This window comes from Astyanax mexicanus, chromosome 11, assembly GCF_023375975.1.
Source record: "Astyanax mexicanus isolate ESR-SI-001 chromosome 11, AstMex3_surface, whole genome shotgun sequence".
Lineage (NCBI taxonomy): Eukaryota > Metazoa > Chordata > Actinopteri > Characiformes > Acestrorhamphidae > Astyanax > Astyanax mexicanus.
Window position 1 is genome coordinate 26,528,447 of NC_064418.1, and position 20,791 is coordinate 26,549,237.

Below are 20,791 nucleotides of genomic sequence, written 5' to 3' on the forward strand. Positions count from 1 at the left end.
AATCTGAACTGACAGAAAGGCTACTCAGAATGGCGTCAGACTCTGTACAAAGTGAAGCCGCAGAATGCAGTGACGTTAGCAGGCGTTCCCAGAGGCTCCTGCAGTCTCTCTTGTAGCTGATGCCCTGATGTATTGTACAGTGGTTAGTGGATGCTGTGGTCTTACAGCCGTACAAGGAAGAGCTCCAGACCATCAGGACATTGGGGACCGCCTGCATGATCAAGAAGCTCAGTGAAGCGAATGTGGATCAAAGCCAACGCAAGACCATCCCCAGTGTTTTCAACAGGGGTTTCTACACACATCCACATCCCCTTAAAAGTAAAATATGATAAAAACGGAGGGGACTTTGAAGAGGCACGGTTTGCTGCTTTTCTCTAGTGGGCAGAGAGCCCTCTCTACCCCCCAAACATACATGGCAAAACATCTCACAAAGCTGCGCTTCACCACTAACGGGCCCAAACCATCAAAGCTGGAGTGCGGCTTTGATTCTCCAGCATGTCCAAAATGAATATGTGAGATTACTCAGCTGCTTTGTCCCTTGCCTGCGTTTCTGTGTTCTTCCTCCTCCCTCAGCACTTTCTTTAATTCATGAGGTGCCTTTCTTACCTGTGTCAGTCTGATCTATGAGAAATGCATTTTTCAGCCGGTCTGGCTGAGAGCGCTCTCAGAGCAGCTCTCTATCGCTGTCTCCTTCCTGCCCTCTCTCTCTCTTTTTCTTTATCTACATCTCTATCTCTCTTACTTAGTTTCTCTTGCTTTTTCAAACTTCTCTTTTTATGCCTGTTTCTCTCATCCTTTCCTTTCCTACCTTTTTCTTTCTTTCTTTCTTTTTTTCTTTCTTTCTTTTTTCTTTCTTTCTTTCTTTCTTTCTTTCACTTGGTCTTTTTTTCTTGCCATGTTTGATCTCACTGTGTGTGTTTTTATGTAAACATTAAATCCAATTAACTAAAATAAATAACTTTTTTTTTGCGTCTTTTGGCTTGGAACCCTATGTTTAATTTTTTTTTTTTAACTAAAATTAAAGTATATATAAATAGAAAAAGTGTGATTCAAAATCACACACAATTCGTTAAAATGAACTCTTTTAATTGTCCTTTTTGGCTCTAGTGCTGATTTTTTTTCAAGAGCTGTTGGTGGGGCTAAGCTATTGTTTAATTGTCTTATAAACTGTTTTCATTGGCTTGTTACAAGTCTATTCTGATAAAAAAAAAAAAAACAGGTCTCAATTAGTGTAATGTGCAACAAAACATTTGACAAAATAAGTAAATAATTGATGTCCATTGATCTCTATTGCTGTCTCTGTCCTGCCCACCCCTTCTCTCTCTCTATCTACATCTTTATCTCTCTTGCTTTTTCATACTTCATACTCGTTTATGCCTGTTGCTCTCATCCTTTCCTTGCCTCCATCTTTCTTGCTTTCTTTCTTTCTTTCACTTGGTCTTTTTTCTTGCCATGTTTGGTCTCTCTGTGTGTGTTTGTATATAAACAATAAATCCAAACTAAAATAAGTAACTTTTTTTGCGTCTACTGGCTTGGAACCCTATGTTTAACATTTTTTTATTTTTTAAAACTAAAATTTAAGTATATATATATATATATATATATATATATATATATATATATATATATAAGAAAAGTGTGATTCAAAATCACACACAATTCGTTAAAATGAGCTCTTTTAATTTGCCTCTTTAGCTCTAGTGCTGTTTTTTTTTAAAGTGCAGTGGGCGGGGCTAAGCTGTGGTTTAATTGGCTTATAAACTTTTTTCATTGGCTTGTTACAAGTCTATTCTGATAAAAAACAGTTTTTAAATAGTGTTATGTGCAACAAAACATTTGACAAAACAAGTAAATAATTGATGTCCATTTTAATGGACACATGGTCTGAAAGGGTTAATATTAATTATTTTAAAAGCATTTCATAAAAAATATAAAAATGACCAGTTGCATCAATCTCTACTGCTGTCTCTGTCCTGCCCCCCCCCTCTCTCGTTCTCTTTCTCGTTCTCTCTCTCCATCTACATCTCTATCTCTCTTACTCATTTTCTCTTGCTTTTTCATACTTCATACTCTTTTTATGCCTGTTGCTCCCATTCTTTCCTTTCCTCTCTCTTTCTATCTATCTATTTCTTTCTTTCACTTTTCTTTTGCCATGTTTGGTCTCTCTGTGTGTGTTTGCAGCTGCTATTTGTCTGAGTAGAAACCAGGCCCTCCATCAGGCCCAATTTGTCAGCAGCAGAGTTTCTGTGGCTCTTGTGTACAGACAGACCCATCACACACACATACACACACATACACACAGGCTGAACTCACAACACAAAGACCAGCCCAGGTAATTGGTGGAGATGGGGGCAGGAGGGGAGTCGGATTGAGTGTGTATATGTGTAAGTGTATATATGTCCGTGTGTGTGTGTGTGTGTATGTGAGAATAAGACAACAAGAGAAGCAGTCAGAGGGAGTGAAATGGAAAAAAAATGAACAAAAGAAAAACAAAACAAAACAAAGAAATAAGGGAATAAATAAAGACGTGTGTGTGTGTGTGTGTGCAGGGACTAAGCCTGCTATTATCACTCTAATGGCCTCATAAACTCCTGCATATATTGCAGCAAGGCTCCTGTGGGACCAAAGCAAAACAAAGCACTCTAATAAAGTGCCTCTCTCAGGAGCACATCCTCAGTCTCTTTCTCCTGCCTGTCAATATCACGACGGCAGCAGCGCCCGCATAAATAAGGCTGGACATTTGACTCACTTAATGTATTTCCGTCTGCTGACCTTTCCCAGTCTACTGATATCAGAAAAAGAAGACCACAAAGGGGAAAAAAGGAGGATTAAACACATACAGCCCAAACACACGGAGCTAATTAACGCTGTCATAGGAAAACATGTTGTTCTTGCTTTTTTGTTCTTTTTTTTTTTTTTTTAACTACAGCATACCAGATGAACCAGTTGGTCACGAAAAAGATTTAGTAAAGAATTGACTATTACAATGTAAAAAAAAGAAATGAATTAATTTATTTAAGCATTTATTTAAGTATATATATTTTAGTGAGAATGTAAATTCTGGGTGGTTAATAAAGGGGGGGGGGGCTTAATGATAATGGCAGAGTCCTTATCTACAGGGCACAAGGACTGAAGAGAGTTACTTGTGAATGAAAGGCTCTGAACATGAAAACTTCAGAGTCGACTTTGCTTATTATTTGGTATTTCAATCTACAAGCAAATCTGATTTCTGTTGCCAGGGCTGGCCAATATCTTATTAACCCTTTCAGACCTGACTTATGTGCCAAAATATAAATATAATATAAATAATAATAACACTGTTTTCTGTCTGTAATGTACACAAAAGAAAGACTCTAATATTCTAATATAAAATCGATATAAACATTAAATCCAATTAATTAAAATAAGTAACTGTTTTTTTTTTTGCGTTGGATTGCTACCCTATGCTTAACTTTTTTATTTTAGATTTAATATTGACCTTTTTGTTTACAATGTTTCAAGTGAAGTGGGCGGTGCTAACCTTATAAACTTTTTCACTGGCTTGTTACAAGTCTATTCTGATAAAAAAAAAGGTCTCAATTAGTGTTATGTGCAACAAAACATCTGAGAAATAAAAGTAAATACATTATGTGTATTGTAATAGACACAGCATCTGAAAGGGTTAATATTAATCTTTTTTTTTTTTTTTTTAAAGCATTTCTTACATAATATGAAAATGACCAGTAACACTACAACTACTACACAGGTAAGCGCTGATATGTGATTTAATAAAAAAAAACGAAAGAAACAATTGGTTAAGTGGGTCAAGTATGCAGTTGTGTCCCTCTCAAGTCAGTAAAATACCTCAGAGTGTAACTTATGTTAAAAGAGTCTTATGTTTATGGTTATTTCTAAATTATACTATAAATTATAAATATAACTGGTGGATTCACATGTCCATCATCTGCCTCTCCGCTGTAACTGGTGAATTCATATGTCTTTCTATATTTTGTGTGAAACTGAGAAATGAAAACAGGAAATTATTAAGGGCTTTAACTCAATAAAAATCCAACCACACCTCTTTTTCATAACCTCTAAACTCATCATGAAATGCCTTTGAATGGACAGACTCTCCAGATCCAGGAAATAATTAAACCATATTTATGTGGTGTATTACTCTAAAGATATTAACAGAAATGTTGAGAAACTCTGAATTTGATACACCAGCGCATTTTTCAACCCCAGAGGGTTAAATAAACAACTGTGTTTTGGGTGTTAAAAATATGTACTGATCCTTTATGATTCCACTTTTTTAAGCTTTTAATCATATAGTACTGTATATCTCCATATCACCAGTCACCCAGCTCTTCTCTATGCTGAGTTATTACTGTGAACTGCTCTAAAACATTACATATCAATACAGCATTACAGCATCACTATTGTAACGCTGCAATTCCATTTGGATCAATAAAGTAATTCTAGGAAATTTCTAGGAAAAAGAAGTAGATAAATGCGTAGTAGAAGAAGGGCTGTGTAATCAGTTAGAAAATTTATAAAAACTGTCTTGCGCTTGAAGAGACTGTTGCAAGGAATGCAATAAAATGATTTTTCCATTGTTTTTGTCCTTGGTTAAACCATGAGCAACATGCACATTAAATTAATTCTGCTGCATATATTGCATATATTGTAATGCCTTCTAATGCTTGCATCTTACTATTTAGCCCAATCTGGATGGGATTAGTTTATCAGGGGGACGTCTGTGAAAAATATTTCACGCTTCTACTCAGTGATGAAAGTCTTACACCTGGACTGCAATTGAAAAAACAGGAGGACCAGTGAGACTTTTGGCTTTTTTGGTGACATGAAATCGTGTTCAGTGGCTCCTCCATTTCCACTCTCTGTTGTATTTTACATGGATCTCCGTGGAAACGCGCACCCAAAGTGTAATTATGGTGCGTAGCAGTGGACAAATAGCTATTTTATTGAATTTGCGTCCGGACAAGACTAAAATTACCGGAACACGGAATTCAGCAAAAAACAGAAGGGAATTCAGCCTGTAATTTTCTCAGAGGACGTCTGAGAAAAACACGTACATGGTCGTTCCGGACGGGAATAAAATCAAAGAGGGCCCTGAGAAACTAATCCCATCTGGATAGGGCTTTAGTTTGCTTTTACAGTAAGCCAATACTCTATATATTTTATATTTATATAAGGAATAGGTCTAAATTTTTGTAGTTGACTGCAAAGCACAAATGCAGTCGTTATCCATTGGGCCATAGTATGTCTTAAACCGATTATTATTACTATCACTACACAAAAACACTCCACATAATAAATAAGCAATGTTATAATGATGTTCTGAAAATGTATCGACAAGACAGGGCTGATTCTGTCCTCCAGTTCTAATCAGGTGTGTGTATGTGGTCAGAAAGATCTGGGTGGAGGACAGGCTGATGGGAGGGAAGTCATGCTCTACTGGGTTGTAACCTCTCTGCTGGAGCTGGAGATTAAGTTGGGCTGGAAACGGGTAAAATGTCAGTAAAATGTCTTTATTTTCTCCCTCAAAATAAAAATAAATAAACAAATCAATAAATTAAAAAGCCAAACAGTTTAAATGGAGCAGATGTACGTTCTTTCACCTCCCTGATTTTTCTCACACACTTCATACTCAGCTCTTGAACCCCTCTCTCTCTCTCTCTTTTAGCCCAGCTGCAGAGTGAGTGTCTCCACCGGGCCTGGTGCACTCACCCAGCCTGGGGGATCCACTTAAGCAGTCCTGAGAAAGACGATGATGAGGAGGAGGAGGAGGAGGAGGAGGACGAGGTCCTTCTGCTCCTTTTCTCCTATTTCTCCACACTTTAATTTCATGCTTGTTAGTCATGGGTCTTTGAACTGCCCTCACTTCAAACAAGGCACCGTTTTCGGGGGCTTTCAGGACTCCTTAACACCAAGCTGTGAAAATATGGTGCAGCGGAATGACTCTGCGCTAAATGATTATGTTCAGGGGCAGCGTACTGTATTACCCATTCAGAGGTGTCTGCTCTTTCAAAACTGGCAAAGAGGTTCAGACAAGGAATTATTCTCCTCTGCCTCATTCACTATTCTCAGCGTTGGTGGGCGAGAGAGAGAGAGAGAGAGAGAGAGAGAGAGAGAGAGAGAGAGAGAGAGAGAGAGAGAGAGACGAACCTGAGATTTGTGAATATATAAGAGAGCCAATCCCCCTTACCGGGGCTTCATGGTGCTGTAGGAAAATCTGGCTGGAACGAGAGATGATACAGTCCTAATGGTCCTGCTGCCCTGCTCTATTACCAAAATCTACTGATGTGCCATTTCCTCTCTTACTGCCTGGTTATGCTGCGGACATAATAATAATAATCCACTTCCGAGGGAAAACAGCAGCAGTGGGGGAAACAGAGATCCACGCTTTCATTCAATAAAGTGCGCCACTGCAGAGCATCAGATTGCTCCTGGAGGCTCCAATTAGAGCCTGCAATATTTATCCAAATCTGATGGGACGCGACTATTCATGTCGGTTGCAGGGAAATTGCAGCATCATTTCTCAAATATTTGTTGGGACTCGGTCCAGTGCTAATTCAACATCTCCCACCGCCAGCTTTGTAACAATGCAATAAGTAGACTGAAAACATTTGGCATGGTGTTTGAAAGCACCAATTGATTAAAATATTTGGTAACATGGAATGAATTTATACAGAATTTTGGGTAGCTGATAGACTGTCACTGCCAAAAGAGATATTAAAGCAGCATTATGCATTTTAGGCATTTTTACCTAATAATAAAAGCTTCAAAATTATTGTCATGTTCAACTAAAGTGATGACAGGCAGAATAGCATCTCTATTGTAGCTACTCAGAGCTTGGCATGCCTAAAAAAAATGTGTTATACAACTCTGACAGCAAAGCAGGCAGGAAACTGTTTTTGAAAAACTGCATAACAAGGCAAAACCATATCCATGTCATAATCATGTACAATCTGGTCATTTGTGATAGTTCTGTATGTCTTAGCTTGTTTTTTGGGGTAGCTAAAAGCACAAATTACACTTCCTGACTGCCGGGGGAACCAAAGAGCAAGAAATAAATGCAAATTCTTGCATATTTTAGCAATATTACATGAGAGGCCTGCAGCCTCGTGCCTACGACCGCAGCACAGCAGTGCCAATATTACACAATATAGCACGAACCTCGAGTGTATTATTGTGATTGTACCACAGTTCCATTATTGCTGTTTATTGAAATATTTTGAGTTAAAGAGGACAAAAAAAATACGATCTGTTTGGTTTTTTAAACATTGCTGCTCTGTTTTTTTTGTAGCAGTGCGGTTTGGCTTGTAAGCGCTGCATCGTTGCTAGGTTACCAGTATGTGGCAGAGTAATACATGGAGAGCTTCGGTTACAGTGTATTACCGGCTGATAATGGCACTCATACATCGCCTCTCAGCCAATCACATTGCAGGGTTGGAACGAACTGTGGTATAATGCTGCTTTAATGCTGCTTCCCAACCCATGAAAATTTCTATACAATATGAAGTTTACAGCAGGGCTACTCACTCAGAGGGGTCACAGCGATCTGAACGTTGCGAGATCGCTTGCTGCGGTCGATGAACTCCCCGGTGGGGGTCTTCTCCCGCTCCGTCACTCTGCAGATGTATTTGCCAGCATCCTCAGGCGTCAGCCGCTGCAGTTTGAGCAGGTGGACTGACGGACTCTCCTTGCGGACGGTCAGCAGACCCGCGGCCTCACGCTCCACGTAGTTGGCTCCCAGCACGGGCACGGCGCTGGGCCCCACCACGGCCACGGACGAGCTGCTGAAAACCCACGACACCGAGAAGTAGCGCTCAGCAACGTTCTGAGCGTCTATGGTGCAGCGGAGCTCCAGCGGCTCACCCGCCGTGTAGGCCCGGCGATCCGTGTTCACCTGGATACTGAAGTCGCGGTCTGAGAGAGGGGGAAACAGAAAAAGAGGGAGAGAAAAAGAAAGAGAGGGTGTTTAAAAAATATATATATTTTTTTTTACCATCGATGTGAGTGGGAAAAAGAAAAAATAATAATAAAAAAAAAACACAACTCCAACCAATTAAACAATAAAACACTGCGTCAATTAAGTGATACGACCCTTCAGTCTACAAACTAACCTTTTTCTATTTTTTTGTTATATTTTTGGATGATAAAAAGCAGAGAGAAATAAAGCAAAAGAAGAGAGAGAGAGAGCAAGAGAGTGTTATACCCTACACTAATTAATCAAAAATCTTTGCATGTTTTGTAGACATGAAGGATGCATTTGATCCTGTTTGGCACAAGGGACTGTATTTCAAACTTCTACACATTGGATCAGACTGTGCTGTAAAATCTGATGACATACGGAGTTCTTTTCTTAAACAAGAGCAGTGAAAAAGGCAGCCCTGCAGCTTAAATCCAGCCTAGTTTAAAGTGGCGGTCCATATTATTTTGTTCTAAACTGAAAGCAGAAGCATTTCTGAGTGGAAGAGCATCAATATGTCGGAACCACAATCCCTGCTAAGCCTAATATAGTCACTCTTAAAACTAGGGTGTTGGGTCTCTTTAATGGGAGTTCTTCTGGCCACATCATGTGTCTTTACATACTTACGTCACATGTACAGCCTCTAAAAGAGGATCCGGCTCGGTTTTCCTGAATGTGAGAGGCTGGTGGAGCAATGGAGACTTCAGAAGGGGAAACTCAGAGCTCAGTAGCTTATTTACTCATAGTAAAACAAAGAAATGAAGGAGTGAAGTTTCTGACTGAGTGCGTTCTCTCTCTCCCTCTCTCTGACTGAACATAACCTGGAATCGGATTCATCCGAGCTGAAAGGAGACCGCATCACATCCGCCCACACGCTCTGTGCAATTACCTATTCTCACCAGAGAGGGACCTAAATCCCAAAACGTACAGACATCAGCTTTAACATCCACATGAATGAGTTAGAAAATCAGCTGGAACAGGCTGAAGCTCATAAACATGTTTCTACATATATTACCTGGCCTAGACCGGACCCCGGATGTAAACTGTAAATGTTCAGCAACAAAAATCATGTTAAAGAGCTCAGAAACACCAGTTCACCCAGCGCAGCACCATTCTGAAGCACACTCTGCAGCACAATGACCTCGGCCTCACCATCACTGTATCTGGCAGTTTCATCACAGCAGTGACCGCACTCAAGGAAAGGCTTATGCAATCAGAAGGAAACTTGAATCTCATGTAATGATATTCTCATTTCTCCGTCTGGTATAATTTATATGATCGTGTGACCCAGCCCACTTCTTTAAACAGTAAAGTAAGGGTTCTATGGGGTTAATTAGTGAGAATACTATCTAACTATCTATTTTCACCTAACGAGTAAAGCACCCAAAAGAATATGTGAACACAGAATTCTGCAGACTGGTTCTCAACAGTGTAGAATCATGTTTTGAATGAATGCATGTGCAATACTGCAAAGAGTGAACTATACTAAGAACTATAGAGTTTCTAGCGAATGCTTTAGACCAGCTCAAAACCCAGTAACAGCTTATGTATGAAAATAGACCAAATAAAGACGCCTTTTGTGTGTAAAATATGGTAAATGTATTGGCTAGTGAATATACATGAATGTATATGCCCAATACATTCATGTATATTCACTAGCCAATACATATACCATATTTTACGCACAAAAGGCGTCTTTATTTGGTCTATTTTCATACATAAGATGCACCTGATTATAGGGCACATTATGCTACACTAGTAAGGAACAGAATTCATTCTGATTCAGCAGGTCTTGCCTAAGTTAAGTAAAGTTAAGTAAAGTAAACAGTAATTTTTTTTAAACAAAACATTTTCTTTTAAGGTCAAACGAGCACTGGATATTAATCTACACAAATTTCTTTCCAGAATAATTTTTATTTTATTGAGTAAAGCACTTCTAATCATTTATATTTAGCTTAGACTTTAAGATTTCCAGATCTGGGTGCAGCAGCATTAGCATCAGCATTAGCGGTTAACTGCTAGTGCCTGACAGCGCTACACTGAGGAACCCTGAGTGTTCAGGTAAGCCAGGGCAATATCAGTTATCGGTTCATCTCATGTAGCCTGTTTAAATGCAGTAAACTTGCAGGCCACAGTCTGATATACTCACCTCTGAACGACGAAAGAGCTAGCACTTAGCATGGTAAGCGGCTAATGCTAATGCTATTGCTGCTCCGGTAGTGCTAGCCAGGGTTAACAGCAACAGCAGGCTACAGTCCAATAATACAGTTCACCTCTGAACGGCTAAAGAGCTATTGCAGTTAATGGCTAATGCTGACCCAGCAGTGCTAGCTAGGGGGGTTAGCAGCATGCTACAGACCTGGTGAAAATGGTGAAAAATGACAGTGAATAGCGGCTAATGCTAATACTGGTGGAGAACTAAACCGAAACTCCTGTTTAACGCTGCACTTCAGCGGAGTGTTTTTACTGCTCCTTACAACCTGACTGGTAAAAGTCATACATAAGGTACACTGACAATTTTTGGGAAAAATGAAGGATTTTAAGTGCGCCTTATAGTGAAAAAAATACAGGATAAAATTAGTGTTCCAGTTATTAGGAAATATTGTACTCATTACAGTCATGCTAATAAAGCTACCTTAAATCCAGAGACAGACAGATAGACAGAGACAGATAGGGGGGGATTTAGGGCTATAAATTGCTGAGGTTTTAGATTACCTGCAGAAAAGGAAGCATGGAAAACAGATTTAGCGTGCTGCACACATTAATTATAGATCATTTTTACCCAGAGAATATGAAGCTGGATGAGCTCCAACTGCACGCTCAAAGTTACAAAAGAGCACTTATTTACACAATTAATTTCCACATGATATGCTGTGCCTGCTCCTCGTCAGAGCAGCGTAGCTTCCACTTCGTTTCACTCATTCGGCGCTGATCGCCTCCGGCTGTAATTACCATGACTTAAAACAGACTTCCCAAGAACTGCATTTTAACTGAGAGTTCAAAGCGCCGAGCTGCACAGCACAGTCCTGACCGTGTGAACAGAAACGCTAAACTGAACGCATGTTTAAATACTGACGATATTTACATTCCGTAAATAACTGGACTACGCACCCAGAAATAAAGGCATGGTAAACAGGGCTAATCGTATGAAAATAAAGGCTAGTGGCTGTTTGTCTTGCTGCAGCGTGGCATTTGAATAGAAATGTGCTGCTCTGTTAAGACATTAGAGTCTGCCTGACTACAGCTGCCCTGTATACATGCTTTAACAGTCATCTGCTCGAGTTTCAGACTGCAGTCAAGATGAATAAATACACTATGTAGAGTTTCCCAGACAAGGATTTAGCCTAGTCAAAAAATTCCATTTAAAATGATGTGTAGATTAAAACTAGGCTTAATCCTTGTCTGATAAACTAATATGTCCTAATATGTCCCTAATAAGTTCATAGACACTTGCCTAGACAGGGTTTCTTATGAAATTATAGAAAGGAGTTTAAACAAAAGCTTTAAACTACTGTACCTTTGGAACAGCTGTAAAGGTTTGATTGAATAAGATTGGCACAAGACTGTGAGTGAGGCTAATAACAAGACATCCTGGAACACACGCTCCACTCCAACTTATGCTCATCTCAGGGTATTTTTGCGATAATATTGGTAATATTACAAAACAAACACAAATTAAATATTGTGCCATATCACACACCCCTAATTATCACATCAGGGTACATTTTTTTTTTCGCTGTTTTTAGCAAAAGGAAAAAAAATCACACTGTTCTCGTTTCCTCTTATATATCTACTAGAGACAGATTATATCTGAACAGTATCATTTATTTTACTTTAATCCTGGATATATGGAGATATTTTCCGTGCATTATTAATATCATGGCATTCTGGATCATTGCCTTCTGTTACAAATCTGATAAAATTCTTGTATTCTTTAATGTCTCAATTAGGGATGTGCCGTAGATCATATCATGTGCATTAATAACATTTAAACATGATTTTTTAGTAAAGTAGTGTATTTACATTTTTCTTTTTTTTTTAAGTCAGTGTTTTGTCATATTGCCAAGAGTATCGCTATCATAAAAATATCATGAAATATCGTGATATTATTCTAGGGCCATATCGCCCACCCTTATTTAGTAAAAAAAAAAAAAAAAAAAAAAAAAAAAAAAAATATATATATATATATATATATATATATATATATATATATATATATATAATAATGATACAATGTATTATATAATAATGTAACAATAAATAATATCATATAAAAGATAATGTAGCACTAGGCCTGTCACGATAATTTTTTGTGCACAATATATCGTCCTTGAAAGTACTGCGATACACAATATTTGTCATTTTAAGACCATTAAATGGGACTGATATAATTATAACAGAATGGAAGAAAAAACAATTATACCCTTTTTTATACCCTTTAATAAGACAACAAAATTTGAACTGGTCATAGTTTGGGAATGATACTTATTTTTTCTCTTATTGCAGCTCACACTGTGTGTGTAAAGTCACAGTTATTAAAACATTGGTCAGTTTTTGAAGCAGTATTGGCTAAAATACTGTTCACAGTTATATATGTGAACAAACATACAAATAAGCACAACAGACAATATCACGATTATCAAATATTATTAAGGTAATGTCTATTTATTGTACAATAAATCGATAATATAATAATTGTGACTGGCCTATGTAGCACAAAACATTTAAATATGAAAGTGCAGAATATTTTGTGCATTCATTTAAATTGCAATATTATACAAATACCTTTATATCACTTATCACAATATAAATTTTTAAATCACAAAATTACTAGGGCTGCAAAGATTAGTCGATGTAATCGACAATGTCCATTATAAAAAATTGTCGACTCCAAATGTTCATTGTCGACTAATCGTTAATTTGCAGCACTTCACCAAGTACTGGGGACAGAAACATAGTTTACACTCTAAAAGTTGGCCTGCATCTCCAAAAGTGGCCAAACACAACAGATTACACATTTCCTCACTAAATATCAGCACTTTCCACATTTAAGGGCAAGGTTCTGGACATTTGAAGAGCATTTAAATCCTTTGTTCAGCTGTTTCTATTAATTTGTAGCGAAGAGAGAGAAAGCTAGAAACAGGAGCCACACCCACAGCAAGCAGAGATGAAGGGCATGGCAGAAATAATTGTTGACTGATTGACTAATTGGAAAAATAATCGCCAGATTAGACAAATATAAAAAAAAAAATCATTAATTAAATATTACTGTGTGAAAATAAATTGTGTATAATACAATATGGCATACTCCTAATCAGAACACCCTATTAAATTGCCCAAAAAATTACCCAGACCAAGTGCAGAGGGGCCTTATGCTGAGTGAACTTCTGCATAACATTGGGTAAAGATGACCTTTGGCCTATGTGTGACTGTTCCTGAGCATCCCATTCTAGCAAAGCTTTTCTATAGATTCTATTAGATATAAGCTGTGTGTCTAACTGAATGCCTGTGCCAGCAATGGGTTCTCTGCAAAGAATCTAATTTCTTTATGCTCGGATATGTTTGTATATTTTTTGTACACTTGGCAACAAAGAGCTCTGAACAATAGAGTGATATTCATTATAGAAAACAGAGCAGAGAGAGCCAAGAACCAAGAACGAGAGACAGAAAAACAAAATCAACTGTGATAAAAGTGCCAATTGCGAGTAGAGCAAGATATAGATTATACACTTTATTAATGAAGGACATATATACACTAATTATATACATGAAACACAGCAAATGAGCAGAACAGAGCAGCACTAAAGCAGGCTATATTTAAAAGAAGAGAAGGACAGTAGGGTGAAAACTGATCACACATCAGGATTCTGTCTGTGCCAGCACTCAGTTAGGCCTATCTGCTGCGCCATTAGTAGATAATGGGGCCTGCTCATGCCTCCATCTCTTTTTAATAGCAACTACAGCTGCCTAATGAAGGAGCTCCATATCAAAGGATAAAGAAAGCACGGCTGGATTCTTATTCTGCCATGTTAAGCTATAGTTTAAGAAATGAAAGAGGATATAATATGCAGCACGGTGAGTAAAATATGGATACAGTTTTTTTCTGAGCAGTGCTGAACGATTTATCAGATATATTGCAATATTGTGATGTCAATTTTGACTGCCGATAATCTTTCAGCATGCCGATACAGATCTCGGCAGGGCTTTATGACACAGTATTGCCACACAGATGCCAGGCAATCCTACTATCAGCCGTCATAACGCCTGTTTTCCGTAGTCAAGGACTCAACAGACTCTGGTTGATTTGTACTTTTGGTGCAGTTGGTTTGAGCAGGAGAGCATTAAGTTGAGAGTATGAGCTGAGAGACCTGTGAGAAGAGGTGGTCTTGGACCAGATCCAAATAGTTTTGGGGTGAGACATGATTCGCCAATCACATTAAAGAAATTCAATACACATCACATCCCACCTTAGACCAAAAACTTAACCTTTATTCTAACAAAACAAAAAAATCATAAAACATTATTTTAATATTGCTAACATTGCTTTAATTCTGTGCGTAAAAAAAACTGTGTGGTGCACCGCATTTCTGTAGCGTGGCGGCTATTTTTCTTCATTGTTTATGTTGTACACTACTTAGGCAGCCTAATTCTAAGTGAACAAGGGTGTCGCCATGTTTATCTGACATAATCAGAGTTAGTATGCACACACAGTATAAATAATAAGCTAAATGAGTGTTGGATTTTAATCTACACAGATTTCTCTCCTGAAAACAGTAAGCTTCCAATTTCAATAAATGGCCGAAAATAGAGGCACCACCCTACAGTTGTTCAGGGGCAGCGACAAACGAATATATATTAGCCAGATAATTACCACAACCATGTCTCTTCCATTGCTTTATGCTAAGCTATTTTCACATTGAACGTCGAAGAAGCAGTGCTCGCCGCTCACACCCGCAAACTCCGATTACTACACTAGATTTACATTGTCGTTCCCGTGCCAAACAGCTCTGACCAATCAGAGGAGACAAAATGTGCTGTTGTGGTTGGATGGGGTGCAGTTCGGTGCATGTAGGTTTGTGCCTGTGTGAAAACAAACCAAACCGAGAGCTCAAACACACTGTAAATGAAATCATCAACTAATCTGGACCAGAGAAATGAACTACAGGTGTAAGAAAACACCTGGCTAGACAAGGTAATGCATCTTGCAGTGAGCCACACTGAGCTGCTGTATCAACCTTGGATTGGCTAATTAGGGCATTTTCACACCAGAACTATTTAGTCTGGTTTAAACAGACCCTGGTTGGTTTGTACCCTTAGTGCGGTTTGATTGAGCAGGTGTGAAAACAGTAATCACACTCAGGTGGGGATCAAAAGAACCAGATCTGACCCTAAACCAACTCTGGAGTGGTTTGTCTGCAGTCTTGATCCGATCCAGCTATCAAATATATACTCCTTTTATTTGAGCTAACCTGTCATTAGCTCAAATAACCTCTCATTAGCGCTGTCTCTCTCTCTCCAGCTCATTCATGTTGTCTCTCTCTCTTTCTCTTTCTCAATAAAGCGCCACAAATAAACACGTTCATTGTTTTTGCTCCAACAAGATCCAAAAGTATGAAAGCCTCTCATGGTGACAGCATGAGAATGTGATTGCTCATGTTTTGTAAGAATCATAATCAATTTTGTGTTTTTTGGTTAGAATTTAGAAAAAGTTACCGAAAAAAGCATAGTTTGAATATTGGTAGCGAATTCAAAGTATCAAACGAGTAACGAAAGATTTTAAACGATACCCAGCCCTAATCATCAGCAGTATCTGTGACCAGCACTGAACAAACTGTCTTTAAAAGATGAGATCTTGGTCAGAAAGCATGCAGACAGCACAACTACTGACAAACTAATCTGCTGGCTCTCGCCGATGCTGTTCATATAACTATACACACTTATTCCAATGGAAGGCATTTGTAATGAAATTGGCCCAAACACTTTTTTGCAAAACACTAAAACAGATGGTGCTTCTTCAAAATAAATATCATTAATTTAACACATTTAACACAGCATATTATCTTCTCCGAACAAAAAGCTCGCTCTCAAACAGGGAAGCAGCATTTAAACAGAGGAAACAATAAGCGAAACCTTATCAGTTCAAAACCACTTCACTTCAATGACTAATGTAAAAAAAACAGGTGCTTAACTCTCTAACATTATTTTGTAGGTTTAAAGATAAAATAGCCATTATCTAAAATACAACTTGAGTTTCTGAATCAGTTTCTCTGATTTTGCTATTTATAGGTTTATGTTTGAGTAAAATAAACATTGTTGTTCTATTCTATAAACTACAGACAACATTTCTCCCAAATTCCAAAAACAAAAAGACGCAGAGCTTTCAGACCTCAAATAATGCAAACAATTATTCATATTCATATTATGAATTTATGAATATTCATAAAGTTTTAAGAGTTTAGAAATCAATATTTAGTGGAATAACCCTGGTTTTTAATCACAGTTTTCATGCATCTTGGCATGTTCTCCTCCACCAGTCTTACACACTGCTTTTGCATACCTTTATTCCCTTTCCTGGTGCAAAAACTCAAGCAGTTCAGCTTGGTTTGATGGCTTATGATCAGCAATCTTCTTCTTGATTATATTCCAAAGGTTTTCAATGTGGTAAAATCTCAATAAACTAAAATGTCTCTTTATTTTTTTTTCCCGGAGCTGTATATAATACATAATACATTTTAAGAATTATAGCTTGTTTCTATCAATATAGCTCCATATCAATGAACGCAGCTCCTTCACAGTAATACTGAATACTGTAGCTGTATCTGGAAGTAATAATTTTGTAGCTTTTAACGCACCATTCAGGCTTCGCCTCGCCTACTTCCAAAAGCACATTCATTCTGAAGCCTGTGATAATAATAGTATGGTATAATAATATAATGGCAATTCATAATTAAGGTCTAGGTTAAACACTGCTTCTTCACACTGTTATACTGTGACCTTTAGCGATTTAATTGCGGAAGCCAATATGGAGGCCCCAACTCAATGGCCCTAATACCCAGCGCAGGCCTTGCTTCCATAATAGGACACAGAGGCCTGTGATCAAAGTAATGAACTGAACTCGCTGCTTATAGCCTCAGAAGCACAATACTAAAAAGGCCATCAACACTAGGGGTCCATTTTCTTTTTTCAATGCTTTAAATGAATAAATTATTACGCTTCTGCACTGTACGCTCCTAAACTCAAGGGCACCACATGTGGCTCCATACCTCACTTTTGATAGTAGTTAGCAAATAATTCATAGCAGCTACTGAAAAAAGACTTACAAAGTACGAAACTTGACTGAATAATAGAGTTTAGGGGGTTAAAAACTACACACACATGCACGGATGTGAATTATTCAGTAGGGAGCTACACAGAATATTCATGTATGAGCATCCTCTGGTGGGCCTGCGTGGGCTTGTGTTGTTTGGTGGAGAAGTTTGATCCCTAACAAGCAGAAGTCAGTGGCTACTGTTCCTCCGCCCGCGCAGAGGGAGGCTGGCTCGATGAGTGACAGAAGAGCACAGTGCTGTTCTTTGTGTGAATCCTCTCACAGTTCACTTGTTCCTCATCAGGAAAGTCAAAGAGGTCAACTGATTATTACTGTATAATTAATACGGAAGTCTGGCGCTCTTCCCCTTCCTCTCGTTTAACATGTTCACATCCTTCTCTCTCTGTATGTGCTCTTTCAGTGATGAGTGAACTTCCACAGTCAACGCTTCCTCTACTGGAACACAACACAACAGATCAACTGTAGTGAATAAAGTGTAGACGTGATGTAGAGAAAGTTGATGCTTGGTGATGGATTGGTTGAGGCAGATTTGGTTTCACTGCGTGCAACACATATTGACTAAAAGAAAGAAAACCACAAGATGAAAAGGAAAGAGAAGTTTAGGGACTTTGAAAACATGTGCGCTGGCTTGAATCCCAATTATGTAGCTTGCCATCGGTTGCCGAAACCCTGAGAGAGCACAATTGGCCTTGCTCTCTCTCTTTGGGTGGGTAGATGGTGCTCTCTCCCCTCATCACTCCAAAAGGGTGATGTCGATCAGCACAAGGCATCTGTGAGCTGATGTATCAGAATTGAGTCGTTGCGTTTTCCTTCGAACACGCTGTGATGCTACTCGCCAATACTGCATCAGCAGCAGTTTAAAAAGAGGCGGTGGCTGACTTCACATGTATCGGAGGAGGCATGTGCTAGTCTTCAACCTCCTGGTGTGTTGGGGGATTATTAGTGATTACTAGGGGGAGTCCTAATGAGTGGGATGAGTATTTGGCCTTGTAAACTTGGGAAAAAATGCGATAACAAAAAGAGAGTCTGTAAACATTGTTTTTGAGGTATGGGGTATACAGCCTCAGCACAATATGGCCCTATTCACACCTGGTCACATCATCTGACCGGATTGGATTTACATTTGAGAGCGTAATTCACTTTAAAACCACTGATATAAATACAAATGGTGGCTTAAGTCAACTTTATGACTGTAAGAAAAATAATTACTACTATACTGATATTATTATTATATTTTCTTATAATGATTACCTTAAAACTCATACCCTACCATTGGTCAATGTCTATAAAAAGTGAAATATATGTTTACATTATGGAACATACGACTGCACAGGTACTATCAAAGCTACCGATTTTTATTAGAAGGTGGACACCTGTTCTAATGTATCTCAGGCACCTATTTTTTTTCTGTAAACTGAGCTATGTCTATGCATGTGTTTGTATGTATTTGTATGTATGCGTGCATATAAATATGAAAAATAATGTACATATGAATGGATGTAGAGGCTCTGTTTTTTTTTATGTCAAATGAAGCCCAATATGAAATAATGAAATAACAGGCCCAGGATAACTATAAACTAGCCTTAATGCAGCATTTTGTAGTTCTAGTTTCTTGTGCTTCACCAAAGTTACATAGTGTTCAGAGTGTCAATAATAATGATGCAATTCATCTTTTTATTTTTAAATAATGGTGATTAAGGGCTGTTCTGCTTTAATACATGTACTGCATGCACACGAGTCATGCGGCAAACTGGATACTGAAAAGAAAAGTGAATGTCTAAAAATCTGCACTTTGAAATTTGGAATTAAACACTGATTCAAAGAGGGAGAAAAAAAGCTCTGAGAATTATGTTTTATATAATAAAATACTTCAAACTGTAATAAAAAAGAAAGAGAATGGCATGCTAAATCTTTCTTAAACAAGTTAATAGGGTTATTACACACAAGGTTATTTCCCTTGTAATGAATTTAAGTGGATGAAATGCTGTCACACTCAATTGTTCTTAAGAAGAATAGGAACCAATATTTTTTTTATACAGCATACAGTGCTGTCAGACAACATATGTCTAACATTATTTTCGGGGGAAAATGTACATCAAATAGAACATAATATATAAAAAAATATATATAATTACCATACCTTAACCATAAGGTACTTAGAAGGATGTATGGACCTTTTCTTGCCCAGATAGTTACTTAACACCCTATTATCTCAGGTACACAGCCTGCTTAATAAGAAATCTAATAATTATTCTTCTGTATAGCTGTAAAATCAATTATTTGAGCTGATTCATTTGACTACCTCTATTTTCATTTCACAATACAACAAAACCGTTTCCATATCAGAGCACAGTGTAATGCTACAGCTGGAGGAGAGAGGCTTAAGAGTCTTGCTCAAAGGCCCGACAGTGCCGGTTTAGCAGATGAGGGCATCAAACCCTCTACCCTGTGATCAATAACTCAGCACTCTCTCCACCACTGTAAACAATTTCATCTCTGGTGGGACTTGAACCAACAACCTTTGAAGCGTTTAATCACTTTATCTAGAAGTCCTGTGTGCAATCCACTGCACTGACAGCAATGCACTAGAAAACAGTTTAGGCACAACAGAGGGCTCTTAAACCCATGACCCTGAGATTTAAAGTCTTACACTCTAACGATTGAGAGCAAGGCAACCACAGTTCATTGTTATTATCACGAGACAATCCTATAAATGTCCAAAGAATGAAAAAACAAACAAAAAATAAAATAGTTTTGTTGGACCTCGGTTGCCTGAATAGAAGTATTATATCACATTTCAACAATAGAGATGTTCTTTACTCTAAAAAAAAAAAAAAAAAAAAGTGCAGGGGCATAAATTATTACATCTATTATATTTTGTGTACCAATTTCTATGACCTTGCCTGGTAAAGAACTCAATCCTTGCTCTCAGAGCCTTAAGATGTAGACTAGGTCGGCAATAGGCGGCCCATGGGCCAGATGTGGCCTGCAAGCATGAAACATCTGGCTCCTGAGGTAGTTTGAATTATAATGAATGATAATAATTATAAAAAAATTTAAGAAAATGCTTCTCTGGTGAGCTTTTGTTTATATTCCTCCCCTGTCTCTCTGTCGCGCTTGGCATGACTTTAGTTTTCCCCCGTTGTGGTTTTTCCTCCCGTTGTCGGACTTCCTATCTCCTTATAAGGGTGTTTTTTTTTTCCTGGCCGTGTCCAAATTCACTAGCCGGGCCAATGTTAGTGTATTGGACCGCGACTCTGATGTCACTGGTTTGATCCCGAGTGAGGAGCGGTGTGTTTATTTAATTATATCTTTTTTTTCTTTCTTCTTGGGTTTATCTGCTTTGAATTCAACTGTTCTGCAGTTGTGTTCAACAACCCTCTGGGCTGGAGAGGTACTAGTCTTTTCCAAAACTGATTTTTTTTTTTGTGTGGCCACCACGTAATGGTTTGGAAAATATCTGGCACATTAATTGCCAACCCCTGATGTAG

General features: G+C 38.1%; 1 protein-coding gene across 2 annotated transcripts in view; it reads right to left on the reverse strand.

The window, feature by feature from the left end:
• igsf3 (immunoglobulin superfamily, member 3) overlaps positions 1-20,791 on the reverse strand; it is a 280,663-nt gene that overhangs the window by 78,284 nt on the left and 181,588 nt on the right. For both annotated transcript variants that reach the window (XM_049484620.1, XM_049484619.1), the window contains exon 4: positions 7,543-7,929. In XM_049484620.1, the coding sequence (XP_049340577.1) occupies positions 7,543-7,929 (387 nt within the window). The remainder of the gene's footprint in view (positions 1-7,542; positions 7,930-20,791) is intronic.